The sequence below is a fragment of the Lutra lutra genome, chromosome 2 (genome assembly GCF_902655055.1).
Source record: "Lutra lutra chromosome 2, mLutLut1.2, whole genome shotgun sequence".
NCBI classification, from domain to species: domain Eukaryota; kingdom Metazoa; phylum Chordata; class Mammalia; order Carnivora; family Mustelidae; genus Lutra; species Lutra lutra.
Window position 1 is genome coordinate 24,911,558 of NC_062279.1, and position 27,083 is coordinate 24,938,640.

The 27,083-nt window shown below is 38.2% G+C and overlaps 2 protein-coding genes across 32 annotated transcripts in view; one reads left to right on the top strand and one right to left on the bottom strand.

Annotated features, from left to right (window-relative positions):
- The window catches only part of PCM1 (pericentriolar material 1), an 84,429-nt gene extending 81,920 nt beyond the window's left edge, over positions 1-2,509 (top strand). For all 31 annotated transcript variants that reach the window (XM_047716318.1, XM_047716342.1, XM_047716308.1 and 28 more), the window contains one exon: positions 2,345-2,509. In XM_047716318.1, coding sequence (XP_047572274.1) covers positions 2,345-2,418 — 74 coding nt within the window. In that variant the 3' untranslated portion in view covers positions 2,419-2,509. The remainder of the gene's footprint in view (positions 1-2,344) is intronic.
- A 2,565-nt stretch (positions 2,510-5,074) lies between these two features.
- ASAH1 (N-acylsphingosine amidohydrolase 1) overlaps positions 5,075-27,083 on the bottom strand; it is a 49,368-nt gene continuing 27,359 nt past the window's right edge. Inside the window, exons 3-14 of the mRNA XM_047716616.1 lie at positions 23,157-23,247; positions 22,669-22,755; positions 19,420-19,498; positions 14,377-14,451; positions 13,450-13,495; positions 12,539-12,683; positions 11,924-11,978; positions 11,718-11,799; positions 7,739-7,870; positions 7,509-7,632; positions 7,027-7,083; positions 5,075-6,177 (exon numbers count right to left, since the gene is read on the bottom strand). Coding sequence (XP_047572572.1) covers positions 6,088-6,177; positions 7,027-7,083; positions 7,509-7,632; positions 7,739-7,870; positions 11,718-11,799; positions 11,924-11,978; positions 12,539-12,683; positions 13,450-13,495; positions 14,377-14,451; positions 19,420-19,498; positions 22,669-22,755; positions 23,157-23,247 — 1,063 coding nt within the window. The 3' untranslated portion in view covers positions 5,075-6,087. The remainder of the gene's footprint in view (positions 6,178-7,026; positions 7,084-7,508; positions 7,633-7,738; positions 7,871-11,717; positions 11,800-11,923; positions 11,979-12,538; positions 12,684-13,449; positions 13,496-14,376; positions 14,452-19,419; positions 19,499-22,668; positions 22,756-23,156; positions 23,248-27,083) is intronic.

The window sequence follows — 27,083 nt, forward strand, 5'->3', positions numbered from 1 at the left end:
GAGGAGAATTTCATGTGTTGGCACTCAAGCCGAGCCTTACATATATTACGGCCGTGTGTCTCTACATGCAGATTAAAGTTCAGTCCAGTGAACACCTGTACTTCTGAGTTCTTTTCCCAGCACCTATGAACCTTATTTCACTAACTTGTGTTAGAGCTGCTGTCCTCTACTATTGTTTTCTGTTTTTAGAATTCCACTTTAAAATACCTAGGGCTGAAGATCAGATAATTTGCTTTATTCTTTCCTTAATAAATACTGCTCAAAGGTTAAGCATTAAATGTTCATGTTCATTAATTTTTAAGGCGAAATTCAGGTTATAGATAAAAGAGGGAGAAAAGGTGAAAGTGAGTGAGAGAGAAACTGTACAGGTTGAGAGAATGCTTACAATAGTGAGCTTACCAGACTGGGCAGGTGATCTTTGTATTTTGTGACATTAACTCTGGGTACATGTGTTTTCACTGTGAATAAATATCTATCCTTCATCCAAACATGAGCTGCATTTTCATTTAAACTGACATCATTATTTATGATTTAGAAATTATTCCAGAATTATGGCTTGACAATTTTAAATGTAAAAAAAAAGAAAAAAACCAACAAATAAAATAGAACCAAACAAAAAAAAATCAAAGACATAAAAAATAGTGGCATAACAACTAGCCAGGGAGGAGACTTCTCAAATTCAAGACCACTTTTCTTCCACTGTAGGTAGGTGTATTCTATTATTTCTTAATTATATCTATTTCATATACTATGTAGAGAACATTCTCATACTTACTCAAAGTTAGCCTGGCATGTTTCTTGTTTATTGTCCAATTTTACTTAATATAAACAGTTTATTCTTTACCTGTAAAAAATAATTGGCTCTGGATGTCACATATTTCACTGTGCAAACATGGCTGCCCAGTCGCCTTGTCTGGAGAAGCCATCATTTCTTGTTCTAGCCACATAACTCTAATTGCTGCTTTAATATTGGCCACCTTCATACATCTGGTTGCTCCCTCAGAGTCACTGGTGTCTCTGCTTGGCTCATTTTCCACTAAGGAATAGAATGCCTTTAAGTAACTTTGATTCATAATATAGTTTTAATTATTCATCTGCCAGACTTAGAATAACCCTGGGCCAGCAATTTACAGAGAGTTATTGATTTGGATATTTTGAAAACAAATCGCATTATAAAGCTTGAGTTTGAGTTCTCTCCTACATACCTAATTAATGTACTGACAGGTTGGAATTACGATTTTCCAACTGATGATGGTGTGAAAGTAGTACAGGCATACATTGGAGATATTATAAGTTCAGTTCCAGACCACTGAAATAAAGTGTCAAGTAAATATTTTTGGTTTCCCAGGGCATATAAAAGTTTATGTTTACCCTATATTTTACAGTTTATAGTATATAGTTTATAGTATGTTTACCCTGTTGTCTATTGACTACAGGGCCCTGGGATTGAGCCCCGCCATCGGGCTCCCTGTTCAGCGGGGAGCCTGCTTCTCCCTCTCCCACTCCCCCTGCTGTGCTCTCTCTGTCAAATAAATAACATCTTCAAAAAACAAAAAAAATGCCAACCATCATCTGAGCTTTCAGCAAGTTATAATCATTTTGCTGGTAGAGGGTCTTGCCTGGATGCTGATGGCTGCCGACTAATCAAGGGTGGTGGCTGCTGAAGGGTGGTTTGGCCATGGGTTTCTTAAAACAACAATGAAGTTTGCCCACATCAGTGGACTTCCTTGCTCTCCTGTATACTATGCTGTTTGATAGCATTTTACCCACAGAACTTATTCCAAGATAGGAGTCAGTCCTCTCATACCCTGATGCCTCTTTATCAATTAAGTTGATGTAATTTTCTCAGTCTTTTCTTGTCATTTCAACAGTCTTCACAGCATCTTCCCCAGGAGTAGACTCCATCTAAAGAAACCACTTTCTCTGCTCATCCATAAGAAGCAACTCATCCAGATCCAGAATTGCATGCTCTACTGATTGAGCTTCAGGCACCCCTTCAGGCTTCCCTTCTAGTTCTCTAATTATTTCCACCACATCTGTAGTTACTTCCTCCACTGAAGTCTTAAACGCCTTAAAGGCATCCTTGAAGATTGCAATCACCAGCTTTCAAACTCATGTCAACACTGATATTTTGACCTCTTCCCATGAATCACAGATGTTGTTCATGGGATCTAGAATGGTGAATCTTTTCCAGAAGGTTTAATTTACATTGCACAGATCATCTCAGGAATCACTGTCTAGGACAGCTATAGCCTTACAAATATATTTCATATAGAGTAAGACTTGAAAGTAAAAATTCCTCCTTGATTCCTGTGGTGCTGCAGTGTGGATGTTGTGTTCGCAGGCATGAGAACAGCAGGAGTCATGTTACGTCGTCCATGGACATCAGAGCTCTTCAGTAACCAGGCACATTGTTAATGAGTAGTCGTTTTGTGAAAGAAGTCAATATTCTGAGCTGTAGGTCTCAGCCACGGGCTTAAAATATTCAGTAAATCAGGTTGTAAACCAATGTGCTTTGTGTACAGAATGGTCCTGGAGCACTGGCTTCAACTTAAAGTCACCAACTGCATAAGCTCCTAACATAGAGACAGCCTGCCCTTTGAAGCTATGAAGCCAGGCATCGACTTCTCTCTAGCTATGAAATTCCTAAATGGCATCTTCCAAAAGCAAGCTGCTTCATCTGCACTGAAAATCTGTTTAGTGTAGCTGCCTGTATTGATGCCCTGAGCTAAATCTGGGTAACCTGCTGCAGCTTCTCCATCCCCACTTGCTGCTTTACCCTGCACTTCAATGTTACAGAGATGGCTTCTCTCCTCAAGCCTCATGACCCCACCTCTGCTAACTTCCACCTTTTTCTTCTGCAGCTTCCCCACCTCTCTTAGTCTTCACAAGATGAAAGCTCTGGATTAGGCTTTAAGGAAATGTGGCTTGCTTGATCTTCTATCCAGACCACTAAAATTCTCTCCATATCAGCTATAAGGCTGTTTTGCTTTCTCACTATTCATATGTTCACTAGAATAGCACTTTAATGTCCTTCAAGAACATTTCTTTGCATTCACAACTTGGCCCGTTTGGCACAAAAGCCCTAGTTGTCAGCCTTTCTTGGCTTTCTCTCTGCTTTCCTCACTGAGCTTAGTCATTTTTAGCTTTTGATTTAAAGTGAGACATGGCAACCTACTGAATGGGAGAAGATATCTGCAAGTGACAACAGCCAATAAAGAGTTAATATCCAAACTATATAAAGAACTCCTAAAACGCAATAGCAACAAAAACAATCCCATTAAAAATGGGTGGAAGATCCAAATAGACATTTTCCAACAAAGACATACAGGTGGCCAACAGACACAGGAAAAGATGCTCCTCACTCCTCAGGGAAACGCAAATCAACACCACAATGAGCTACCACCTCATACCTGTCAGAAGGGCTAGTATCAGAGATAACACACACGTGTAGGTGAGGACATGGAAAAAAGGGAGCCCTCATGCACTGCTGGGAATGCAAACTGGTACAGCCACAGTATGGAGGCTCTTAAAATATTAAAAACAAATACACACACAATCCAGTAATGCCACTACTGGCTATTTACCCAAAGAAATGAAAACATGAATTCAAAAAGATACATGCACCCCTATGTTTATATCAGCATTATTTACAATAGCCAACACATGGAAACAGCAGTGTTCATCAATAGATAAATGGACATTTAAACACTTAAAAGCCACTGTATGGTTAGTAATTGGCCTAATTTCAATACCATTGTGTCTCAAGGAATAGGGAGGTGCAAGGAGAGGGAAAGAGATGGGGAAATGGGTGGTGGGTAGATCACTATATCTAAAACAGTGACAATGAAAAAGTCTTAAATTTTGTGGGAATTACTAAAATGTGACATAGGCACAAAGTGAGCAAATGCTACTGGAAAAACAGTGCTTGACGCAAGGTTGCCACAAACCTATTTGTAAAAAAACACTACCTGTGAAGCACAATAAAGCAGTGTTGTAAAACTATGTAAACCTACAATCTCATTAATGTCCTCTCCAAATTAATAACCAAATTAATACAGGAATTAATACAGCTCTAATGGGAACTAATGTCAGCATTTTAGTAAACACCCTGCCCGTCATCTTTCTATATTCTAGATTTTTATCTAATTTTGCATAAGTACTTCTATAAATAGACTTATACTCCACATCCTATTTTATAACTGCTTCTTTACCACTAAGCAATGCTACCTAAAATCTTAATGCGTGTTATTTCCTCCCTATCCTCTGATGTAGTCCTGAGGAACTGGTCTAAAGCAATTAGCATCTCACCTGTTTATTATGAGTATCAAAGGTTACGGCTTTAGAAAAAATACAAGTTTACCTCACTTCATTTTTATAAAAGGAACAAAATCTGAAGTTGTGGGCTTTTTTAAGATTCTATTTATATTTTTAAGTAATCACACCCAAAACTGGGCTCCAACTCATGACTCCAAGATCCAGAGTTGCATGCTCCTCTGACTGAGCCAGCTGCTACACCCCTGAGGGTTTTTTTTTAATTCAAATCCTATTTTAACACAAATCCTCTTATAATTCCTCTGGCTTGGGACGCCTGGGTGGCTCAGTTGGTTGGACGACTGCCTTCGGCTCAGGTCATGATCCTGGAGTCCCAGGATCGAGTCCCACGTCGGGCTCCTGGCTCCGCGGGGAGTCCGCTTCTCTCTCTGACATTCTCCTCGTTCATGCTCTCTCTCACTGTTTCTCTCTCAAATAAATAAATAAAATCTTGTAAAAAAAAATAATAATTCCTCTGGCTTCACTAAGATAGTATCATTATTATAGTTTTGTGGAAACACCTCCTCCCAGGGGAAAAATAGCCTTTGGACACCTGCACACTGCTGACACCACTGGGTTTAGAGGTGGAAGGATTAGTCATGTAAGATGGTGACCAAGTAGTCATAAACTGAAGAACCCACCTACGTAACCCCTGTAATTTAATTCAGATGCTGTGTTCAGCTTCACTTTCTCGCTAATAAGCCCCACCCTCAAACTGGCATGTGGGTATACATTGAATCAGCATATATGACCACTGACACTACTTCCAGTGACTGTTTATTGAGCATCATGAACACAAGTAACATAAAAAATAAAGTGGATACAGTCTCGCCCAACTGGCATGCATTTCACAGTTAACTGTTAAAGTCTGAAAGGTTAACAAGTTCTATTATTAGCACTTTCCATAAATAGGACTGATTTCTGAAAAACATTTTTAGTAACTAAGTTTTTAAAAAATACATAGTGATCAGAAAGACAAACTAAACATTTATTAAGTGAATGATACTAATGTAACTTTACGGGTTCACCTCTCAATTTCCATAAGGCTTTGGCCTATTTACTATTAATTCACAGAATGTGAGACTCTGTGTTTGAAGTTAACAACTGCCTGGAGTTACTGGGAGGTAGAGTAATTATGAAAAAGGTAATGTGTCAGTTCTGTGTATGAAAGGCTGTCTTGCAGATGGATTGCTTCATGAACCCAAAATAAGTACTTCTATTGAGGGTCAAAGCCTTGAGTATTACTGCCCCTTAAGAGAAATACACAGCTGAAGGTCTGTCTCATCCCCCTCTAATCAAAATCAGTGAAATTACGTTGCTGTCACAGACAGCAAAGACCATGGTGTGCTAATTTTAATAGTAATTTGAACCAGAGGGAAAGAAAATAAAAAAAATATGGATTGAATTGAGAAACTGAACTATGTACAGATGTGCTGGATTCAATACCCACGGAGAATCTTGCTTTTATTCTATGGAGGCGGGTCCCCTAATAGATTCATTGCCCATCCCTATCCCTAAAAGTCAAAGTGAAGTGAAACTGCAAATTCTAGATGATTGATTTTTGTATATAAAGAAGTTACCTGCAAACAGAACAATCGACTGTTACGGCAAAAATCGTCTTTGAACTGTAAACACAAGAAAGACAAGTTCATGCCTCAACGAGAAACTGCCCTGAGTCTTGGTCTTTGGAAGGAGATCAGACGGCTGCACTAGTTTGATGCATGTGAGTTTCCATCTTCATGCCACACAGCATTCTAGGGGCCAGATGTATGCTCACCAACCTATGCAAGGGTCTGGGCAATCCCGCAGGTAAGTTTCATATTGATCTTTGGTAACATCCATCAGGGCTGTGAATACAGTCAGCTGAAAGAAAAGTTACTTTTATTTTAAGGATGTTTCAAATTCTAAGATGTCCTGACTTACGTTAATTTTGATACATGTCCAATTGCTTTATGAAGTTACTTAATATATAAATTGTATATAAAGACATTAAATATACATAGATGTAAATAGTTACGAAGTTAATAACAATAGTTCTAGTTCACCATTTAGGAATATAAGTAAAAAATAATTAAGACAACTAACTTCAATAGTGCCATTATTCCAGGTCATGAATATAAACAGGCCGAGGAGAAAATCCCCTCAGCTCCTTATGAGATCTTACTCCTGAGTACTACACTGCTTCACCACAAAACTTTAACACTCAACCCTCCTCAACAGTATAAACAGTAGTCCTGCAAAGCCTAATAGTGTAGACCACGAACTATAATCAGCTTAGCTGTGACTGTCCTCATCCTTACCGTGTTCCTGACAGTGGGGGAAACTATGCAGGCACAAAGCTCCATCTATAAACACACTTCAGACTCTGTTGAGTTTTAGGGGTTAGTTATAGTGTACAGCATAAAATTTCTGACAGGGGAAGTCAAAAAAGTAAAAAGGCTACATTTGATTCAAATGTCATGGAAGTCAAATTGGAAAGAGTATTTTTACCAACTTTGGACAAAGAACCACACTAATTGGTTTGTCACATCCCAAGAGTTACTGTTTTGTCACATAAAAACATTTTTAAAAATCAACGTTAAGCAGAACATGACCTGGGGTCCTAGATAACAGGGAAAGATAAAAACAAGACCAAATTACTTCCCTAAAAGTACACACACACACACACACACACACACACACACACACACACATATATATATTTTTAAATACCTTGTTGAGGACAGGTTTTGTTGATAGGACATCATATATGGTTGCAAATGAGATATTCTAAAACACAAAAATAATTTAAGTTATTAAATGCAGATATCAGCAGCCTTATCCATACAAATGGGTCATTAGAAACAAAGACATTCTTCAGTCAATCTCCCCACAATCCCCTAAAATAATTTCTCTTGGAGTCACTCTTAGAATGAGAGTTAATGGTATTAATATATCACTTTCTCTCTCTTTTGCCCTTTTAATTCTTGTCTGTTACTCATTCAGCTTTAAAGAGTGGTGTCCAGTATTAGAGTCAAAAAGGCAAATACAGTACAATTTTGATCTTTCAATTCAAAACAAAAACTCAGTACAAATTGTCCAGAGATACTAATCAGAAAGTTTATAAATTTGTCGAAGGCCAAAGAAAAATGCCACAACTAAGATACTCTTTAAAGGTTACCATTTCTTTCCACATAATGACATTATGAACATACCTCTTGGGTTGTCTGGTTTAGACACATCTTTGCAGGTGTTCTGCGATCGTCAAGAAAGAAAGGGCTTTTCCAACGGTCATAATTTGTTTGTACTACATACCATCTCTCCTGCTTGGTGTTGAGTCTAGATACAAAAGGAGAAATTCTGCTTAGGCTTCCTGCCTTACACCTGTAAATATGTCAGTCTAGGCTTTAGTTTCTATTTATTTTGTGTGAACAAGTGTACTTACTCATATACATCCAAAGATTGTTTTCTGTCTCGTGTGATCACACAACCCTCCCCAGTCTTGTTGCCTCCCAGGATAAAGTATGCTGGGGCCAATATCTTGGTTTTGGTCAATATATTCTTGGCTTCCTCATAACTACATAGAAACATTAAAAAAAAAATAAACGTTTTTAAGTAACTTGGAATGAAAAATTTTTCGTTGTGGAAACTAAGGGAACACAAGTATCTGAGAAACATGTTCTTTTAGAAAAGGATGGTGAGCAGTGGCTCATGGTGGAACAATCCCCAACACCATGTGGTGAACACTGAGATCTGAAATATTCCCTTTAATCTGAAGGACAAACCAAACAGCCTCAAGAGATTATCTTCCACCCTAGTTGTCTAAGCCTTTTACTCAACAACAGATCAAGAAGAAATAACATTAATTACTATTTCTAGGACTTAGGGAATAGAAAGTAACCTTGGAAAACTGGGCTATTAGAAACAATTTTCAGAAAGGTCACTAAATCTTACTCCCTTGAACTCATTAAAAATAGGAATGATACCCATTTATTCTAGGTCACTTGGATGTAGTGCTGGCTATTACAAAATTTCTGTACCAGCACAGAATATAACTTCTAGTTTAACAGCTATTAACAGTTTAAACGAAGATTTTATAGTACAAATTTTCTTCTGTGTATGGATGGTTTTTTTGTAAATTAAGAAAAACAGGTACCCTTTATACTGGCACTATCCCTAGCATTTTTTAAATAAATCAGTTTATTTTTTTATTTAAACACACAAAACATGAATTCCATATGAATGTCAAAGGTTTACCTAGAAACTCTGAAAGAATTCTTCAATGGGAGATTAACGAGAAAATATTTTTCTATTTTAATATGAGTAATTTAAAATAGACTACAATACACTAAAAGGATCGAACACCATAATCAAGTGGTATTTACTCCAGGGGTGCAAGAATGGATCAACATCCACAAGTCAATGTAATACACCACATTAACAAAATGAGGAATAAAAAGCATATGATTATCTCAATAGATTCAGAAAAAGCATTTGACAGAATTCAACATCCTTTCATGATAAAACTGTCAACAAAGTGGGTATAGAGGGAACATATCTTAACATAATAAAGGCCACATATGACAAGCCCTAACTAACACTGTAGTCAATGAATGGTGAAAAGCTGAAAGCTTTTCCTCTAGTATTAGGAACAAGATGAAGATGTCTACTCTCACCATTTTTATTCAATATAAGCCAGAGCAATTAGGCAAGAAAAAGAAATAGCATCAAAATCAGAAAGGAAGAGGTAAAACTGTCACTAATAGCAGATGACATGATACTCTAATATAGAAAACCCTAAAGACTCTACTGAAAAACTGTGAGGATAAACAAATGCAATAAAGTTTCAGAAGCACAAATCTATATACAAAATTCAGCTGCTTTTCTACACACTAATAACTACCAGAAAGAGAAATTTACAACTGCATTAGAAAGACTAAAGTACCTTAGAATAAATTTAACCAAGGAGGTGAAAGACATGTACACTGAACATTATAAGACACTGATAAGAGAAAAGAAGACACAAATAAATGTGTTCATGAATTGGAAGAATTAATATTGTTAAAATGTCCATATGACCCAAAGCAATCTACAGATTCAGTGCAAATTCCAGTAGCACTTTTCACAGAAATAGAACAATCCTAAAATTTGAATGGAACCACAAAAGGTCCCAAATAGCCAAAGCAATCATAAGAACAAAGCTGGAGGCGTTACATTTCCTGATTTCAAACTATATTACAAAACAATAGTTAGAAATCAAGACAGTATGATATTGGCATAATAACACACACAGACAGCCCAGAAACGAACCCATTTACAACAGAGCCAAGAATACACAATTAGGAAAGGGCAGTAACATGCAAAAGAATGAAACTAATCCGCTGTCTTACACAAACTCAACTCAAAATGAACTAAAGATTTGGACATAAGTCCTAAAGCCTTTAAACTCCTAGAAGCAAATATAAGGTATAAAGTCCTTAACATAAGTCTTGGTGATGAGTTTTTGAATTTGACACCAAAAGCAAAAAGGCGACAAAACAAGTGAAAGTATATCAAACTAAAAAGCTTCTGCATAGCAAGAAAACCATCAACAAAATGAAAACACAATCCAGTGAAAGGAAGAAAGTACACGCAAATCATATATTTGATAGAGTTAATATACAAAATATATAAAGAACTAGTTCTTTTATGATTCCTGGACCCAACTTTAACATTGGCGGGTGGGAGGGGGCTTGCCACATCCAACCCTGCAGGAGTCCAAGAACAACTCAATTCTGACACTATCTACCCTGAGATAGCACAGTATTCCACCCGTTAAGGATTCAGACTTACAAACAAGATTACATCCCATCCCCCACTTCAGAGGCCAGTTCTAAGCCCCATTGTGCCAGTTCCAATTACCCGCGCTTCTAGCTGACTGGTTGAGACTGGAGGCTGCAACAAGCCCCTCTTTAGTCTCAGTGAATTTCCTGAAGTGGCCCATAGTACTCAAGGAAACATGTCTACCAGTTAATCAAAGGATATGATAAAGGATATGAAGCAACAGCCTTATAAAAAGCTGCATAGGGCAAGGTATGTGAGGACATAGAGTTTCCATGCATTCAAAGCATGCCTCTCTTCCCAGATTCTGTGCTCACCTACCCAGCTCTTCATACTCTTTCCTTTTTGGCTTTTATGGAAGCTTCATTACATCAGCATGACTGATTAAATAACTGGTCTCATTACTATAACAAAAGACACATTTATCATTCTCAACACTTAGGAAATTACAAGGCTTTTGGGAGTTAATGGAAACAAAAACCAAATATATATTGTAAAAAAAAAAACATAATATCACACTAAGACAACTCAGTAGCAAAATAAATAAATAAATAAATAAATCTGTTATAAAAAATGGGTAGAGGATCTGACTAGGGCATTTTTTCCTAAGATGATATTCAGGTAGCCAACAAGTACATGAAAATGTGCTCAGCATCACTAATCACCAGGGGAATGCAAATCAAAACCACAATGAATTATCACCTCTTATCTGCTGGAATAGCTATTATCAAAAAAGAGTTGGTGAGGAACTAGAGAAAGGGAACACTTGTACACTGTCGGTGGGAATGTAAACTGGTGCAGCCTTTACGGAAAACAGTATGGAGGTTCCTCAAAAAATAAAAAAAGTACCATATGATCCAGCAATTCTACTTCTGGAAATATATCCAAAGGAAACAAAAACACTAACTTTAAAAGATACCTGCAGCACCGTGTTGACTGCAGCCTGAATAACAACAGCCAAGATACGGAAACAACCCAAGTGACCACTGACTGGTGAATGGATAAAGATATGGTATATGTGTGTGTACATGTACACACACACATACACACACACACAGAGGAATATTACTCAAGTGTAAAAAAAGGAAGGAAATCTTGCCATTTGTGACAACATGGATGGACCATAAGGGAATTATGCTCAGTGAGATAAGTCACACAGAGCAAGACAGATACCTTATTATATCACTTACAGGCAGAATCTAAGAAAATTAAAATTCTAAATACAGAGAATAGAGTGGTGGTTGCTAGAGGTGGGGAATGGGGGGTGGGAGAAATGGGTGAAGGGGATCAAACTTCCAGTTCTAAAATAAGTAATTCCTGGAGACAAAATGTACAGCAAGGTAACAATAGTTAACAATACTATACTGTATATTTGACCGTTGCTAAGAGAGTAAATCTTAAAAGTTCTCAACACAAAGTAAACAGTTTCTGTAACTGTATGTGGTGATGGATGTTCGCTAGACTTATTGTGGTGATAATTTCACAATAGATACAAATCCCAAAACATTTTGTTGTATACCCGAAACCAAGACAATATTTAATGTCACTTTTATCTCCAACAAAAAATAAAATTTTAAAATGAATAAAGCAATCAAACAGATTACCTTGTGCTGTTTTCCAGAACTGATCTAGTGATAAACCCTATCCACATAGCATCTTTCTTTCCCAAAATCCATTCTATGACACCTGGAAGAAATCAAACACACACAGTGTCACAGGCCTGCAATCAGGTTAGACTATGAACCAGAAGACAGAGTCTGGCCTTCCTCTTAAAACATCTATACAATTCCCATTTAAAAACTCTACTCACCCATATAACCGCCATTTATATTGAAACGTTCATTTAATGTAAGACTAAGCAGTCCCTGAAAACAAGACAAAGCAATGAGGTCAGAAACTTCAACCATCCTGTTTTTAAGGCCCTCTCATATTTATGCTGGTATGCCAAATCCTGGAATGCAGGGGGTGGGGAGTGGAAGGTGGAGATTTAAAGCTGAGTCAAAACTATACTATCACATTCTATTAACAGCTTTTAGAAGTTCAGAGCGTCTTCATGTGTAGTGTGTGAAGTGAGCAGGTAGAATGTTATTGGCCACACTTGTCTGAGAAGGAAAATGAACTGTAGAGAATAAATGCCTAACTTGTCTGAGTGGCAGACTAAAGGCCAGACGCCAGATTTATATTACATTCCCAGCCCTCCACAACCAGCCACGTGCTTTTTCCTCAGAAGAGGTTCAGAAACAAACCTGTGTTCCCTCTTTACTCTTCTCTACCACGTGAGCTCACACCTATGATGGTGACAAGAAGTGCAAAGGGATGAACTGAGGCTTCATATTCTTTTGAGGTCCTTAGACCCCACCCTTCACAGGCAGTAAAAGCAGGACACAGAGCTACCTGTAAAATTATGTAACAGTAGACTCCTTACTGGTTTGAATCCTGTTAACATGCCCACATAGCCAGCAAAGCTTGAAGCCTTGAAGACAGTTTTATTGTTTCTTTGGAAGTCCAAGTTCACTGTCAAAGGTTTGAGTTGCTCAGTTACGACCCAGGTATTATTGTTTATATTCCACCTACAAAAGACAAATTACAGTGACATTTAAAAACAATGATGATGGGGGCACCTGGGTGGCTCAGTGGGTTAAAGCCTCTGCCTTTGGCTCGGGTCATGATCCCAGGGTCCTGGGATCGAGCCCTGAGTCGGGCTCTCTGCTCAGCGGGGACCTGCTTCCCTTCCTCTCTGCCTGCCTCTCTGCCTACTTGTGATCTCTGTCTGTCAAATAAATAAATAAAAATCTTATAAAGAAAAAAAAACAATGATGATAATAATGAATATATAATGATCACGGCCAGGCATTATATCAGGTGCTTTATCTCCCCAATCCATTAATGACCAAGCCTCACAAGAACTTTGCAATATGAGTGGTTTTACCCTCCATTTTCCATGTGATAAAACTAGAGGCTCAGAGAAGCTAAATAACTCAATACAACACAGCCTACTAAAGAGCAAACCCCAGATTCAAATGTAGGTCTCTAATTACAAAGCCCTGTTATATTTTTCCAGGAATGTTAACAAGATGTAAAAAAAAATGCTGTTCTTCCTTTCTAAGCAATAAGCCCAACATGCAACTGGGGCCTTTAATCATGCTCCGGATTTCTGTTTACTAGGTTTAACTCTGTTACGGGCTCCCAAAGAGTGTCCCCAACTTTGTCTCAAAACTAGGAATCCAGTATCTTTACTTCTGGCTATATTTGGGGCATGATGTGAAATTTACTTTTCATCAATATAATACAACATAGTCTTCCTGAGGACTGACACTAACCGTGTTCTTTACTTACCCAAGAAACACTCCAAAGTCCATGTTTCGTCCATGTAGTAGATGACCTAATTTGAAGTAAGGAGAGACATGAAGCATAATGGATGCATATGATAGTATAACGGATTCTAACTCAAAGCTGGACACTTAATTCTGGTTTACTGATATTCACAACTGTTCAATGGTAAGAATTAAGCAACATCCTAATATAGCCTTAATAAGGATCAAACCATTGTGCCTGTCACAATGGCCAGATCCCCTCCCAATTATCTGAGAACACAGGGTTCCAGGTAAAATTATAATAAGGGAAAAGAATCAGTGCTCCTTCTTTGGTCCACTGACAGGTACCTTGACATAGCTATCAGCCTCACCTAATGTGACTTGCCAACACACTTCCCTTCAGCAATTGTTGCCTACAGCTCAACACCTCAAAGGGGAGGTACAGGCAGACTTTCTCCTGAGAGGAGAGGTAAAAATTAACAGTAAATCAGGATACATCATCCTGTGCCTGCATTCTAGGGACCTGCCAGAAAAAAAAAAAAAAATGCGGAAGTGAAGCTGGTCTACACAGGGTCCCTTGGCTGGGAGATGATGGGACAAGATTTGTCCTGGGCTTTAACGAAAGGCTATCATTATGCATTTAAAGATAATCGATTACCCCTGTGAATACTTATACTAAATCATGAACAGTATAAGGCAGACTAGCTGAAAGGATAAGAATGTTTATAGTCCTGAAACACTTCTTCCAAGTGTTTTGCATCCCTGAATTAAACTTTAATAGTTATTACGGTAGTCTTCTTTTAAAAATTTGCTAAGATCTTCAAACTATACGCTACATACAGAGAATCTGAAGAGTAGGCCTGCATATTACAAGTTCTAATTCTATTTATTTAGATTTTTCTTCTACTTTGTACTTTGCACTGCCCACCCTCCCTCAGCACACATTTACCTTCTTTGTCTTCTGTTATTATTGAAGTGCAAATGGTAAAAAATTCATAGAACACATTGAATGAAATAATCTCTCCTATGAGAAAAGATAGGACATTTCTTGGTCAATATACAGAGCTATGACATTGTTAGAAAATTCTTTTTTAAGAAAAGGTTTAACAGTCCTCTTGTGTTTTTGCTGTGGCAGAGGAGTCTGCAGACAGTCTGAACACACCTGCACAGTCGGCCAGGTGGAAGTATCTCACCAGCCTGTACTCGACAGACACAAAACAAGCCCCCAAAGGGACAGCTATCTGGGCAAGTGAATACCCAGGCACACTAGAACTGTACTGTAACATGATGTCCAAAGCTTTCATTAATGTGCTTCATTTTACTTTGGTTTGGGGGTGCTAACATAGGACAACTTTTTAAAAAATATTTGAGAGAGAGAGAGATCATGCGTGCGAATGGAGGGAGGGGTTATAGGGAGAGAATCTCAAGCAGACTCTCCAACGAGCATGGAGCCTCAGGCAGGGCTTGATCCCACAACCCATGAGATCACCACGTGAGCTGACCCATGAGATCATGACCTGAACCAAAATCACGAGTGACACTTAACTGACTGAGCCACCCAGGTGCCCCTAAAATATGTTAATACATCTGGCTCTCTATTATATACTGAACATGTATTTTGCTCACATTTTTAGAGGTGACAAATATTTCTGAGGTGAAAAAGGAGATCCAGGAACTATTAATAAAATTAGTGCAGAGCTACCAAGAAAATCCATTTTAAAACATTTTAAATTTTGAGTATTTTTCCAAAACTGTATAATAATACCAATAAGCATTTAAGTAACAGGCATACACCCTGGGAATAAAAGGCTCCACATATAGGGAATACAGCCAGTGGCACTATAATAGTGTTCTATCTACACTTTGGGTGAGCATAGTACACTACAGAGTGATGTGCTGAAACACTATGTTGTATACCCAAAACTTAACTCTGTGTATCAACCAAATGCAAACAAAAAAATTTATTTTAATAGAGATATACAGCACACTATCTCTATCATAGTCACGTTAACATGTTAAGCTTAACATGTCTTCCTGATCCTAATCTAATGTTTATTTTACTTCCATTTTGATAAGATTCTGTTCTTTATTATAAATCATGTGTTAATCTTTTTTTCTTTTTTAAAGATTTTATTTATTTATTTGACATTCAGAGATCACAAGTAGGCAGAGAGGCAGGCAGAGAGAGAGAGAGAGAGAGAGGAGGAAGCAGGTTCCCTGCTGAGCAGAGAGCCCAATGTGGGGCTCCATTCCCAGGACCCGAGCCGAAGGTAGAGGCTTTAACCCAGTGAGCCACCTAGGCACCCCGTGTTAATCTTTTTAATTGGTTTTTCTCTCAAGATATTTATATGTGGTTTTTATTTTGGGGGTTTTTTACATAATAAAGAAATTAAAGACTTGTTTTTCATATAGGCTATAAAAATATATTCCCAGTATGTTGACCATCTTTTTACATCATTTAAAAAATATGTTATTTATTTATTTGAAAGATGGAGCATGAGTGTGAGAAGGGGCAGAGGGAGAGGGACAAGCAGATTCTCTGCTGAGCAGAGCTTGATCAACACAGAGCTTGATCCCAGGACCCTGAGATCATGACTCAAGCCAAAATCAGATGCTTAACTGACTGAGTCGCCCAGCCACCCCTACATCATTTTTTTTTTAAAGAGGCAAAAAAAAATAAAAAAAAACAGCCACCTTTGTTGATAACTACTTTTGATTTTCAGAAATTCTGAATCATCTCTCTTGTTAAAACAAACAAACAAAAAACCAAAAAAACAAGGTACTACTGGGTACTTAAAATAACTCTATCACTTTGGTAGCTTAAAAATAAAATGGAGGTGGCAGGAAAAGTCTTTTTCATTAAATTAAATTGGAATTCATTAAAATTAAGGATTTCTACATACTAAAAGACACCAGTAAGGGAGTAAAAATGCAAGCCACAGACTTGAAGCCACAGAGAAGATATTCAGAATGCATATAATCTGACTTATAGCCAGAATATATAAAGAATTCCTTAAAACCATCTACTATCCAAAGCAACCTACACATTCAATGCAATCTCCATCAAAATACCAATAGGATTTTTCAGAGAACTAGAACAAACAATCTTAAAATTTGTATGGAACCACAAAACACCCTGAATAGCCAAAGCAATCTTGAAAAAGAAAAGCGAATCTGGAGGCATCACCATTCTGGATTTCAAGTTATAATATAAAGCTGGAGTGATCAAAACAGTAAGAGGAAAAAAAAAATGAAACAAGACAAAACTAGAGAGGGAGACAAACCATAAGAGACTCTTAACCTTAGCAAACAAACTGAGGGTTGCTGGGGGAGGGTAGAGGGATGGTGTAACTGCGGGGTGGAAATTGAGGAGGGTACATGATGTAATGAGCACTGGATGTTATAGGAGACTGATGAATCATTGAACTCTACCTCTGAGACAAATAATAAATTATATATGAATTAACTTAAATTAAAAAAAATTTAAAAAACCAGTATAGTACTGGAACAAAAATAGACACACAGATCAATGGAACAGAATAGAAAGCCCACAAATAAACCCACAATTATATGGCCAATTAATCTTTGACAAAACAGGAAAGAATATCCAATGGGAACAAGACAATCTCTTCAACAAACAGTGTTGGGAAAACTGGATACCAACATGCAGAAGAACGAAACTGGACTACTTCCTTGTAACACACACGCAAATAAATTCAAAATACATTAAAGACCTAAACATGAGACATGAAACCATTAAAAACCCTAGAAGAGAGCATAGGCAGTAATTTCTGACATTGGCCATAGGAACATTTTCCTACATATGTCTCCTGAGCAAGGAAAACAAAAGCAAAAACAAACTATTGGGATTTCAAGATAAAAAGCTTCTGCACAGCAAAGGAAACAATCAACAATACTAAAAGGCAACCTACAGAATGGGAGAAGATATCTGCAAATGACATATCCAATAAACAGTTAGTATCCAGAATAGATAAAGAACTTATATAAACTCAACACCCAAAAAACAAACAATCCAATTACAAAATGGGCAGAAGACATAAACAGACATTTCTCCAAAGAAGACATAGATGGCCAGCAGACACATGAAAAGAGGTTATTATCACTACCATCAGGGAAATGCAAATCAAAACTATAATGAGCTATCACCTCACACCTGTCAGAATGCCTAAAATCAACAACACAAGAAACAACAGGTGTTGGTGAGGATATGGAGAAAAAGTGCACTGCTGGTGGGAATGCAAACTGGTACGGCCACTATGGAAAACAGTATGGAGGTTCCTCACAAAGTTAGAAAGAGAACTACCCAGGGTGCCTGGGTGGCTCAGTGGGTTAAGCCTCTGCCTTTGGCTCAGGTCAAGATCTCAGGGTCCTGGGATCAAGCCCCGCATCGGGCTCTCTGCTCAGCAGGGAGCCTGCTTCCCACTCTCTCTCTCTCTCTTTGCTTGTTTCTGCCCACTTGTGATCTCTTTCTGTCCAATAAATAAATAAAGTCTTTAAAAAAAAAAAAAGGAACTACCCTACAATCTAGCAATCACACTACTGGGCATGTAGCCAAAGAACACCAACACACCGCATCAAAGGGATACATGCATTCCTATGTTTACAGCAGCATTATTTACAATAACCAAATTATGGAAGAAGCTGAAGTGTCCACTGAATGATGAATGGATAAGAAGATATGGGGTGTGTGTGTGTGTGTGTGTCTGTATCTATATACATGTATATACATAATGTAACATTAACCAGCCATAAAAAAGAATGAAATCTTGCCATTTGCAACAACATGGATAGAGCTAGAGTGTATAATGCCAAGTGCAATAAGTCAAAGAAAGACAAATATACGATTTCACTCATATGTGGAATTTAAGAAACAAAACAAATGAACAAAGGGGAAAACAGAGAGAGGGACAAATCAAAAAACAGACTCTTAACGAACAAACGAATAGTTACCAAAGGGGAGGTGGGTGATTTATGGAGTGTACTTGTGATGAACACCAGGTGACGTATGTATGGAACTGCTAAATCACTACATCATACACCTGAAACTATATAACACTATGTTAACTAAGTGGAATTAAAAGAAAAACTTAGAAAAAAAAGAATGTTTTAAAACTAATGAAAACGGGCAAAGGACTGTAACAAACATTTCAACTTTAGGAGGAAGGAAGGAAAGAGAGACAGACTATCTTTTTTAATCATTTTTCTAAAGAAGCAAAAACAACCAAAATGCTAACCACTGAAAGAAAAGGTCAATAGTTGTACAATCTTACAATCATCAAGAAAAAGCAAATGACACAATAAAGGGATTCCATACACTCAACAAAGTGGCTCAAATGAAAAACACTGATGCTAGCAGGTAGAGACGTATTAAGGAGAGGAAAGTAAAACTGTTGTACTATTTGTCAGTGGATACAATTACTTTGGAAAACTGCTTGGCAGAATCTACAAGGCTCAAACACAGCTACCCTATAACCCAATATATATCCAACAGAAATGAGTGAACATGTCCATCAAAGACAGATACAAGAATATTCATAACTATTTTATTTTTGATATCCAAAGTCTAGAAACCACCCAAACATCCTATTTATACAGTAGCACACAACCTCTAGATAGGTACTCTAGATAGATAGATAGATTTCAGTACTCTAGATAACTACAAGAAACCTGCCACAACAGTTCACACTGTGTACGGAGGTTCAGAAGGCAGAACTCATGTATGGTGAAGTCAGAATAAGCGGTTAACTTGGGGATTTGGTACTATCTGTGAGATGGCGTGATGGAGCATTCTGGATTGCTAGAATTTCCTTGTCTTGACCTGAGTTGTGATTACACGAATTCATGCATTTTAAAAGCTCTATTGAACTGCATACTTAAGATCTATGCACTTTACTGTATGTAGACCATACCTCAATAGAAAAATTTTAAAGTGCTTTATTAAATCTTACAAAAGCTGCAAAGTGAACTTTACCTAAAGGTATCTCAGTAACAGCTGCGATCCCCTTCATTTCCTCCTCAAAAGGACCAGGAAAGTTGCCAAGTAGGCCAGGCTGGAAAACAAATAAATTATCAATCATTCAACCTAAAGGGTTGCTTTGAGATTTGGTTCTTTTACATATAATATGTTCTAGATGCTCCTTCCATGGGAAGTAATAAAAGTCATTATAAAGCACTTTTTTTTTTTTTAAGATTTTATTTATGTATTTGACAGAGATCACAAGTAGGGAGAGAGGCAGGCAGAGAGAGAGGAGGAAGCAGGCTCTGCTAAAGAGAGAGCCTAATGTGGGGCTTGATCCTAGGACCCTGGGATCATTACTTGAGCCAAAGGCAGAGGCTTTAACCCACTGAGACACCCAGGCGCCCCTATAAAGCACTTTTATATCCTATATTTCTAAGAGACTCTTTCTAGACTCAATATTGGGCCCCTCATTCTTTAACTCTCGCTTTTATTCCCTTAAACTCAACTGTTCTCAGGTATTATGCCAAGACCTAGGACTGTTTTTTCCTGCCTTGTATTTTACTCTGTTCTCCAAAAAAAAGAGATAACTGGCAATAACTGCATTTGGATGACTAACATGGCCCACAAACACTTCACGAGTACCCCTTATCTCCACCCAAACTCACCCTCTCACCTTGGCAATGCATCCTCATTACTACACTTCCTATGCACACTCATAAAGGTAAATCTGTTCTATTCATTCGCAAAACCTTCCGTCTTGGTTAATGGGCTTCCCAGGCTAGATGCATTATCACAGTTTGTTAGCAAACAAAGGACAGAGGAGCAAAATCCCAGTGGGCACATATTTTTATTCTCAAATGCAATTTTCCACTAAAAGTGAGATTACAATTTAAGCTCACAGCCTCTCGCTAATAAAGTGCTTAAAATCTGCAAGTCTCATTTGTCACCAACTTGGTGTTTATATCATGTGATCTAAGCATCTTTACTTCTACTCCTTAGGAATTCAAAGCATTACACAAGTGGAATATTCCTGCCATGTAACAAACAAAGATGACTTACTGAAAATATATTAACCACTTAATCATACTCAGGCACTGTGCTTTATATACAGTATTTCACTTAATTCTCACAGTGACCATATAAAATATGTATTATTATTAGTGTGTTCTCCCTGATGAGAAACCTGACATTTCACAGTTTAAGAAATGTGTCAAAGGATATAGTTATTACGGGACTGATCCAGCCTTAAAATCCAATGATTAAGGGAAAAGAACCCAATGTTGTCTGAATGCAATCCTGGACATGTACCATCCTGCTGGCATGCAGAGGAGGGGGATGGGAGGGCCTCCTGTCTGTTGTTCCTGTGAACCTTTGTATGTGGGGGAGGTCTGGTTAGTAAACATGAAGCGGTCACTTAATCAAAGACTCTGAAAGCATGAATATGTGGGAGAACAGAGTTGGCGGCTGGCAGATGCAAGTGTCTCAGGGATGATATGCATAGAGCATCCAGTCTCTAGGACTCCATGATGCTTAACTAGGGGTGGTTTTATCCTCTAGGGCAGATTTGGTGATACCTAGAGGCATTTTTGGTTTTCAAAAACGAAGGGGTACACCTGTGGGTAGAGGCTAGAGATGCTGCTAAACACCCAACAATGCACAGACAGTCCCACAACAAAATATTATCCAATCCCAAATGTCCTAAGTGCTGAAACATTTGCCCTAGGCCCTTGGTGGTCTTCCCAATCCTTTGTACCCTGCAAAACATACAGGGTCCCAAAGCAAGGACCAAAACAGGGTGATAAGGATCTCTCGGGAGCTCTAAGGGTCAGGCCCTAGATTTTCCATTGGTCCCACCTATATTAAAAAGAAGCTGAAGAAATGGAGTCTTCCTGCATGACCAAGAGGAAAATGAGCTGATTTGGCAAATACACTGCTAAAAGAAACACTCAACCCAAGTGAGTTTCAATGGTCACAGCTACTGAGGGCCTCCCTAAAGAGCAGAGCCAGGCTGAATATGTCATTTGGTCATATGCAGAAAAATCTCTGGGTGTCCTGAGATATAGAGGTAAAGTACTTCAAATAAAACAACAACAACAAAAAAGCAAAAATACCCCACACAACCCAAATTTTCAATAGTGAACTTGCAAATATAAGTACAATTAACAATGAGTGGGGTTAGGAGTGCGCACCTCTTGTATAGCTGAAAGTCCCCGTATAATGTTTGACTCTCCCAAAACCACTAATCGTTTACTGCTGACCAGAAAGCTTACTGATAATATCAACAGTTAATTAACACACATTTTCTATGTTATATATGTCTTTTAACCTGTATTCTTACATTTTAAAAAGCTAGAGAAAAGAAAATCTTAAAAAAATCATAAGGAAAAGAAAATACATTTATGGTACTTTGCTGTATTTATAAGAAAAATAATCCATGTATGGGTGGACCTTCCCAATTTAAACCTGTGCTGTTCAAGGGTCAATTGTATGTCTAAGGGGAAGGACATACCATGCTCCCAGATAAACACATATGTGTCCACTGTTGTATAAGTAGTCCATTCTTAAAATTAAGGGGCAGTTAATTGCCAAAATTTGTCATGCTATTTTGTGTCCTATTATTCATACATTACCAAACCCCAGAATTTTAAGTCTAAGTTTTTTTTGTTTTTTTTTTTTTAAGATTTTATTTATTTATTTGACAGAGAGAGATCACAAGTAAGCAGACAGGCAGGCAGAGAGAGAGGAAGGGAAGCAGGCTTCCCGCTGAGCAGCGAGCCCAATGCGGGACCCGATCCCAGGACTCTGAGATCATGACCCGAGCCGAAGGCAGCGGCTTAACCCACTGAGCCACCCAGGTGCCCCTCTAAGTTTTGATAGTTGTCTAGAATAAATGAAAACTCGTCTAAGCTCCTTAGAAGAAATTGTCAATTTATGCCTTTAAATAAATACCAGAGCCTTTTCTTTTTTTAATTTTATTTTTTATAAACATATAATGTATTTTTATCCCCAGGGGTACAGGTCTGTGAATCGCCAGGTTTACACACTTCACAGCACTCACCAGAGCACATACCCTCCCCAATGTTCATAACCCCACCCCCCCCCCAACCCCCCTCCCTCCATCAACCCTCAGTTTGTTTTGTGAGATTAAGAGTCACTTATGGTTTGTCTCCCTCCCAATCCCATCTTGTTTCATTTACTCTCTGTGTGTATATGTGGATATGTGTATGTTTAAAATTTATTGTGGGAAATAATATTTCTTACCAACTTTTGATCTACTATCTGCATAATTTTTCCACTTGGCACAAATGCATTTACTAGATCCTTCAGGGAATTCATAATAATTCTTAGCTGAAAAATAAATAAATTGTTTAATTAACAAGAGACATAAAAAATGTTGACTACTTAAGATTAATATTGGTAATATGAAAACAGACAAAGACCTTTTGATTTATCCACATATAGAGAGAGTGCTATTTGAAAATATTTTCTTCTAATCTATACACACAATACATCTTTAACAGACCATTTTATTAATTAATTAGAAAAAGGCAGATGATAGAAACAAAGGCAAAGGCGAGAAAAAGATCAGGAAGCTATAGAAAAATGGCATCATTTCTCCTATTATTAACAGGAGAAAAATATCAAAATTATATCCTTAAAATACTTGGTGTGTAAGTTCATGAAATGCTCTTTTAAAAATGCAATATATTCAGTAATGTCAGAAATAGAAGATTTAACAATCAGCATACCGCTGGTGCCTTGTCAACCATCAATTCATGCCATCTTTTGTAGGGCGGTAAGTCAAGATTTATGGTGTACCATGGAACTGGACCCCTATAGCTGTAATGAGAGGCATGGAACCATAAAATGAAAAAAGCAGTTTTTTGACGGGAGTTAGACAGTTACATTGAGATGGATATGTTAGAGGCATATTCTTAACAATAACATAAAAACTAGTACTCAAACTAAGGTTTGCACAAAAGCTCATTTTCCCAGCTAGTGTTTCTGCCCTATGTTGTATACACAATCACACACAATTTCAGAAATCTTAGAATAGAGTTATACATTCTGGAAGATTAAAGTGAACTGATGATAAGTGAAAGAATTTTGGCTCAGAGCCACATGTCATCTGAATCTCAGTGCTAGAAAATATCTGCCTTTTTTGCCCTCCTAAATCTCTGCAGAGACTTAGTCTAGGCTTTGGGCACTTCTCTGATTGGTTTCCCAGTCTCAGAATTCCCTGTTAGACAGTCACACTCCTGCCAAATCATTGCCTTAGCACTGGCTTCTGTACAGTTGCCTTTTAAGCCTCCAGAAGTGGCAACATGTATCAGCTTGCCATGACTGGCTTCAAAAATCTTCAGTACTCACTCAGCCATGAGACTCTTCCTGCCATGCTCTCTCTCTCTCCGCATTCTTCTGTAGTCAGTGCACACCCAAGCACTGTTCCAATCATATGCATTTACTACTCTTCAATTGAGAAATGGCAGTTTCTACTCTGAGGATATAGCAACGTCCACTCCTTTATCATTGGAGCTGGGCCTTATTTCTGGTGGATGAATGCTACCACCTTTCTCCTTAGCTACAGAAACATCATCTTCCAGATCTTCTTACTAAGCCTCTAAGGGTGTGCCATTCAGTGATTTATCAGCTTAGAGGTATGCCTAAAACCAGCCAGCATGTGCACCATTATTTTTCTGCTCCAGAGAAACATAAGGTACATGCCGGTGTGAGCTACAGTAGCTGATATCTATATTAAAGACTTTGATACTTAATTCCTAGAAAAAAGCTTAACATAAAAAATTAATTCAGCTTTTAACTGGTCATAATTTCATAAGCAACATTCGGTCCCACAGTTAAAAAAAAAATCTTGTTTATCCTATTATAGGTAGGTGCTACCAATGGTCTCCCCTCCCTGCCAGCAAGCACCCAGATTTCCATGTCTAGGAGTGATGGTAAAGCAGTGACCACTGGAGCTGTGGACATTGGTGGTACTGCCCTAAGACAGGTTTTCTGAACTCCAATCAGCTGCTCTTCCCCTTAGAATATCCAACACAACTCAAATCTATATCCACCCTAATCTCCTGATTCTTCTTTAGGTAGGCTCAAGGATTCCAAAGAAGAAATGGGGAAGAGATAAACTCAGTACAGCAGAGCATTAGATTAAGTGGGCATGGGGAGACCCCCAAATCTCTCTCTAATAACACCTCCACCTTTGAAAGAACTGTGAAACTGATTAACAAAATCATTTTAATAACTAAAGCTTAACCATGATCCTACATTTTCTCATTAAATATTTTTCTAAAATATCTCCATATTTAACATCTGTACCTCAGTTTCCTAGAAAAATAAACATTATCTACTTTATTAAGGGCAGTAAAGATTACACGAAACACACAAAAAATACTCAGCAGTATCGCTATTCAATCAATAGTCATGACTATAGAATATTTTCCCACTTTACTGCAAACAATAAACATCATTAAATTATGTTTGAGACTTAGCATCTGCTGTGCCCAGGTCATCACAGGCACTATTAATAACTGACTGAACCCACCTGGCTCCACAGGTGGCTCAGAAACTAGTCCAAGTGACACAACACACGAACACACAAATAAGAAGGCAGTTGCTACATGCCAGGGAGCAGTAGAAAATAAATGCTAATGGGATCTGGTTGGATTCAGGGGTGCTCTAGCTGTCAGGCCCTTGATCTCCAGTCCTCATGTAACTGATCAGGCTGGATAAACAGGTATTTCTCTCCTCCCTCACAGATGCCCATGCATACCTCCAGATCGATGCACTCAATCAAAAATAATGTAGAGGAGGATTCTGTTGTCATTCAAAGGTATATGAATACCACACTCCCCTCTCATATCCCAAGGCACAGTTATAGTTCAGAGGAAAGGAGCAGAGCAGAATGGAAGATTTTTCTGCAGAGAACAGGCTAGGGAAGTAGGAAGGAATCCAGGGGAGATACCAGGACAAAAATATTTACATTGTATAGACAGATAAATATGGGAAAAATGTGTTTATTTCTACATGTGGGTTTTGTACCTGTCTTTATACACGTGTATACACATACATACACTCAGTAGCCTGGAACCAGTTAAAAGCCCAAGGAGGGAAGGTTTGCAGAGTAATCAGTTCATAGACACACGTAAGGTGGACATGAAAGGGAGTAGGAAAAAAAAGCCTTTAACATGGAAGATGTTCATTATGTGTTAAATGAATTGGGGCAGTGACACCAATCAAGAGATGCATGTAATCAATAAGGCACTGAAGAGCAAGATGTTGCCAGTGTTGACCCAAAGGAAGACCTCCAGAGCGCAAGCCATTACAGAGAGGGCTGGAAAGCACACTGGCTTTAGAAGAACATAGGAACTGATTACTCCTAAATTACTTCCTGTCAAATATTTGCCTTTTTCCACAGAAAAGTGAATAAATCAAAAGAATTTTGTGTATTACAGTGGCACTGTATGTGAGGCAGAGGCTATTACATAATTTAGGCAAGTGCAGCACAATATATATATTTGGAATACTACAAAAATCAAGAATGTCATCTTGATACTGCTAGTTTCTGAAAATTAATAAAAGTAAATGTCATTTAGTCTGGAGTCAGGGGCAGCAGGATAGCTGTCAGGCCCGACTGCAGATTCAACAGGAAGAAAGCTGCCTTTCAAGCTGATACCACCCTTAACTACTACTATACTATCCCCCCAAGGGGAAGAAAGGTTGCCCTGACAACAGCTCAGCCAATGAGAAGCCACTATTCTTCCAACTCCCAGTTCAGTCCAGTGGACTTATTTTAACAGTCTTTTCAACTTCCCCTTTTCCTCTAGAAAACATCTTTCCTCTCCTTTGTTCTACAGACTTCCCTACGTTTTTGCCCTAGGTTGCTTGTCCCTCACTATAATTCTCTGCTATTTCTGAATAAACCTATATTCGCTGGTAAAATAACTGGCAGATTTACGTTTAAGGTTAACATTACTTGGTGATCAGAAGTGGAATACAGAGAAAACTCCCAACGACTCCAAGGCTGGTGAGCAAACAGGTGCGGATTAACCACAGAGCCACCTGGGCTCCCTTCTTTCTTGACAATCCTTGGGCTGGAGGGTAAGTTTTCCCTGGAATTCAAGCTCCACTTTCTTTTTGAGAGCTCTCCAGGCTTTATTTGGGATCTGTCTTAAGGCCTTGTTTGTGTGTGTGTTTGTTTCTTTTTTTAATCTGAGAGTACTTAATTGAGTCCTTTACAAAACCAGACCGTTTCTGTTATAACTGTACTGACTCCTGTTTAGACTGGTGTGAACTGACTCATTTTGGGACTGGACTGTGCCTGCTGGATATGCACTAGTTTTTGGTATGACTCCAATTTGGAACTGGATTGTTCCTACTGGAACGATACCGGCCTTTGGCCTGATGCCTTCTGGAAACAGGCTGTTCCTGTTGAAACTGTGCTACTTAGCATTTTTTCTCTTTACCCTAGAGAAAAATGTCTAAGAAATGGGATCTCAGTCATCAAAATGCTTCGAGGGTACTCGGCCCCTCCTAGGACTCCAGCTGTTCTATGTTTAAAAACTGTGATCCCCCTGCATATGCATTTATAACTAAATAGACTGAGTTAACCAAAAGTAACTCAGAACTTCAATGCCCATTATGGGGAACTTCGGATCTTCCCA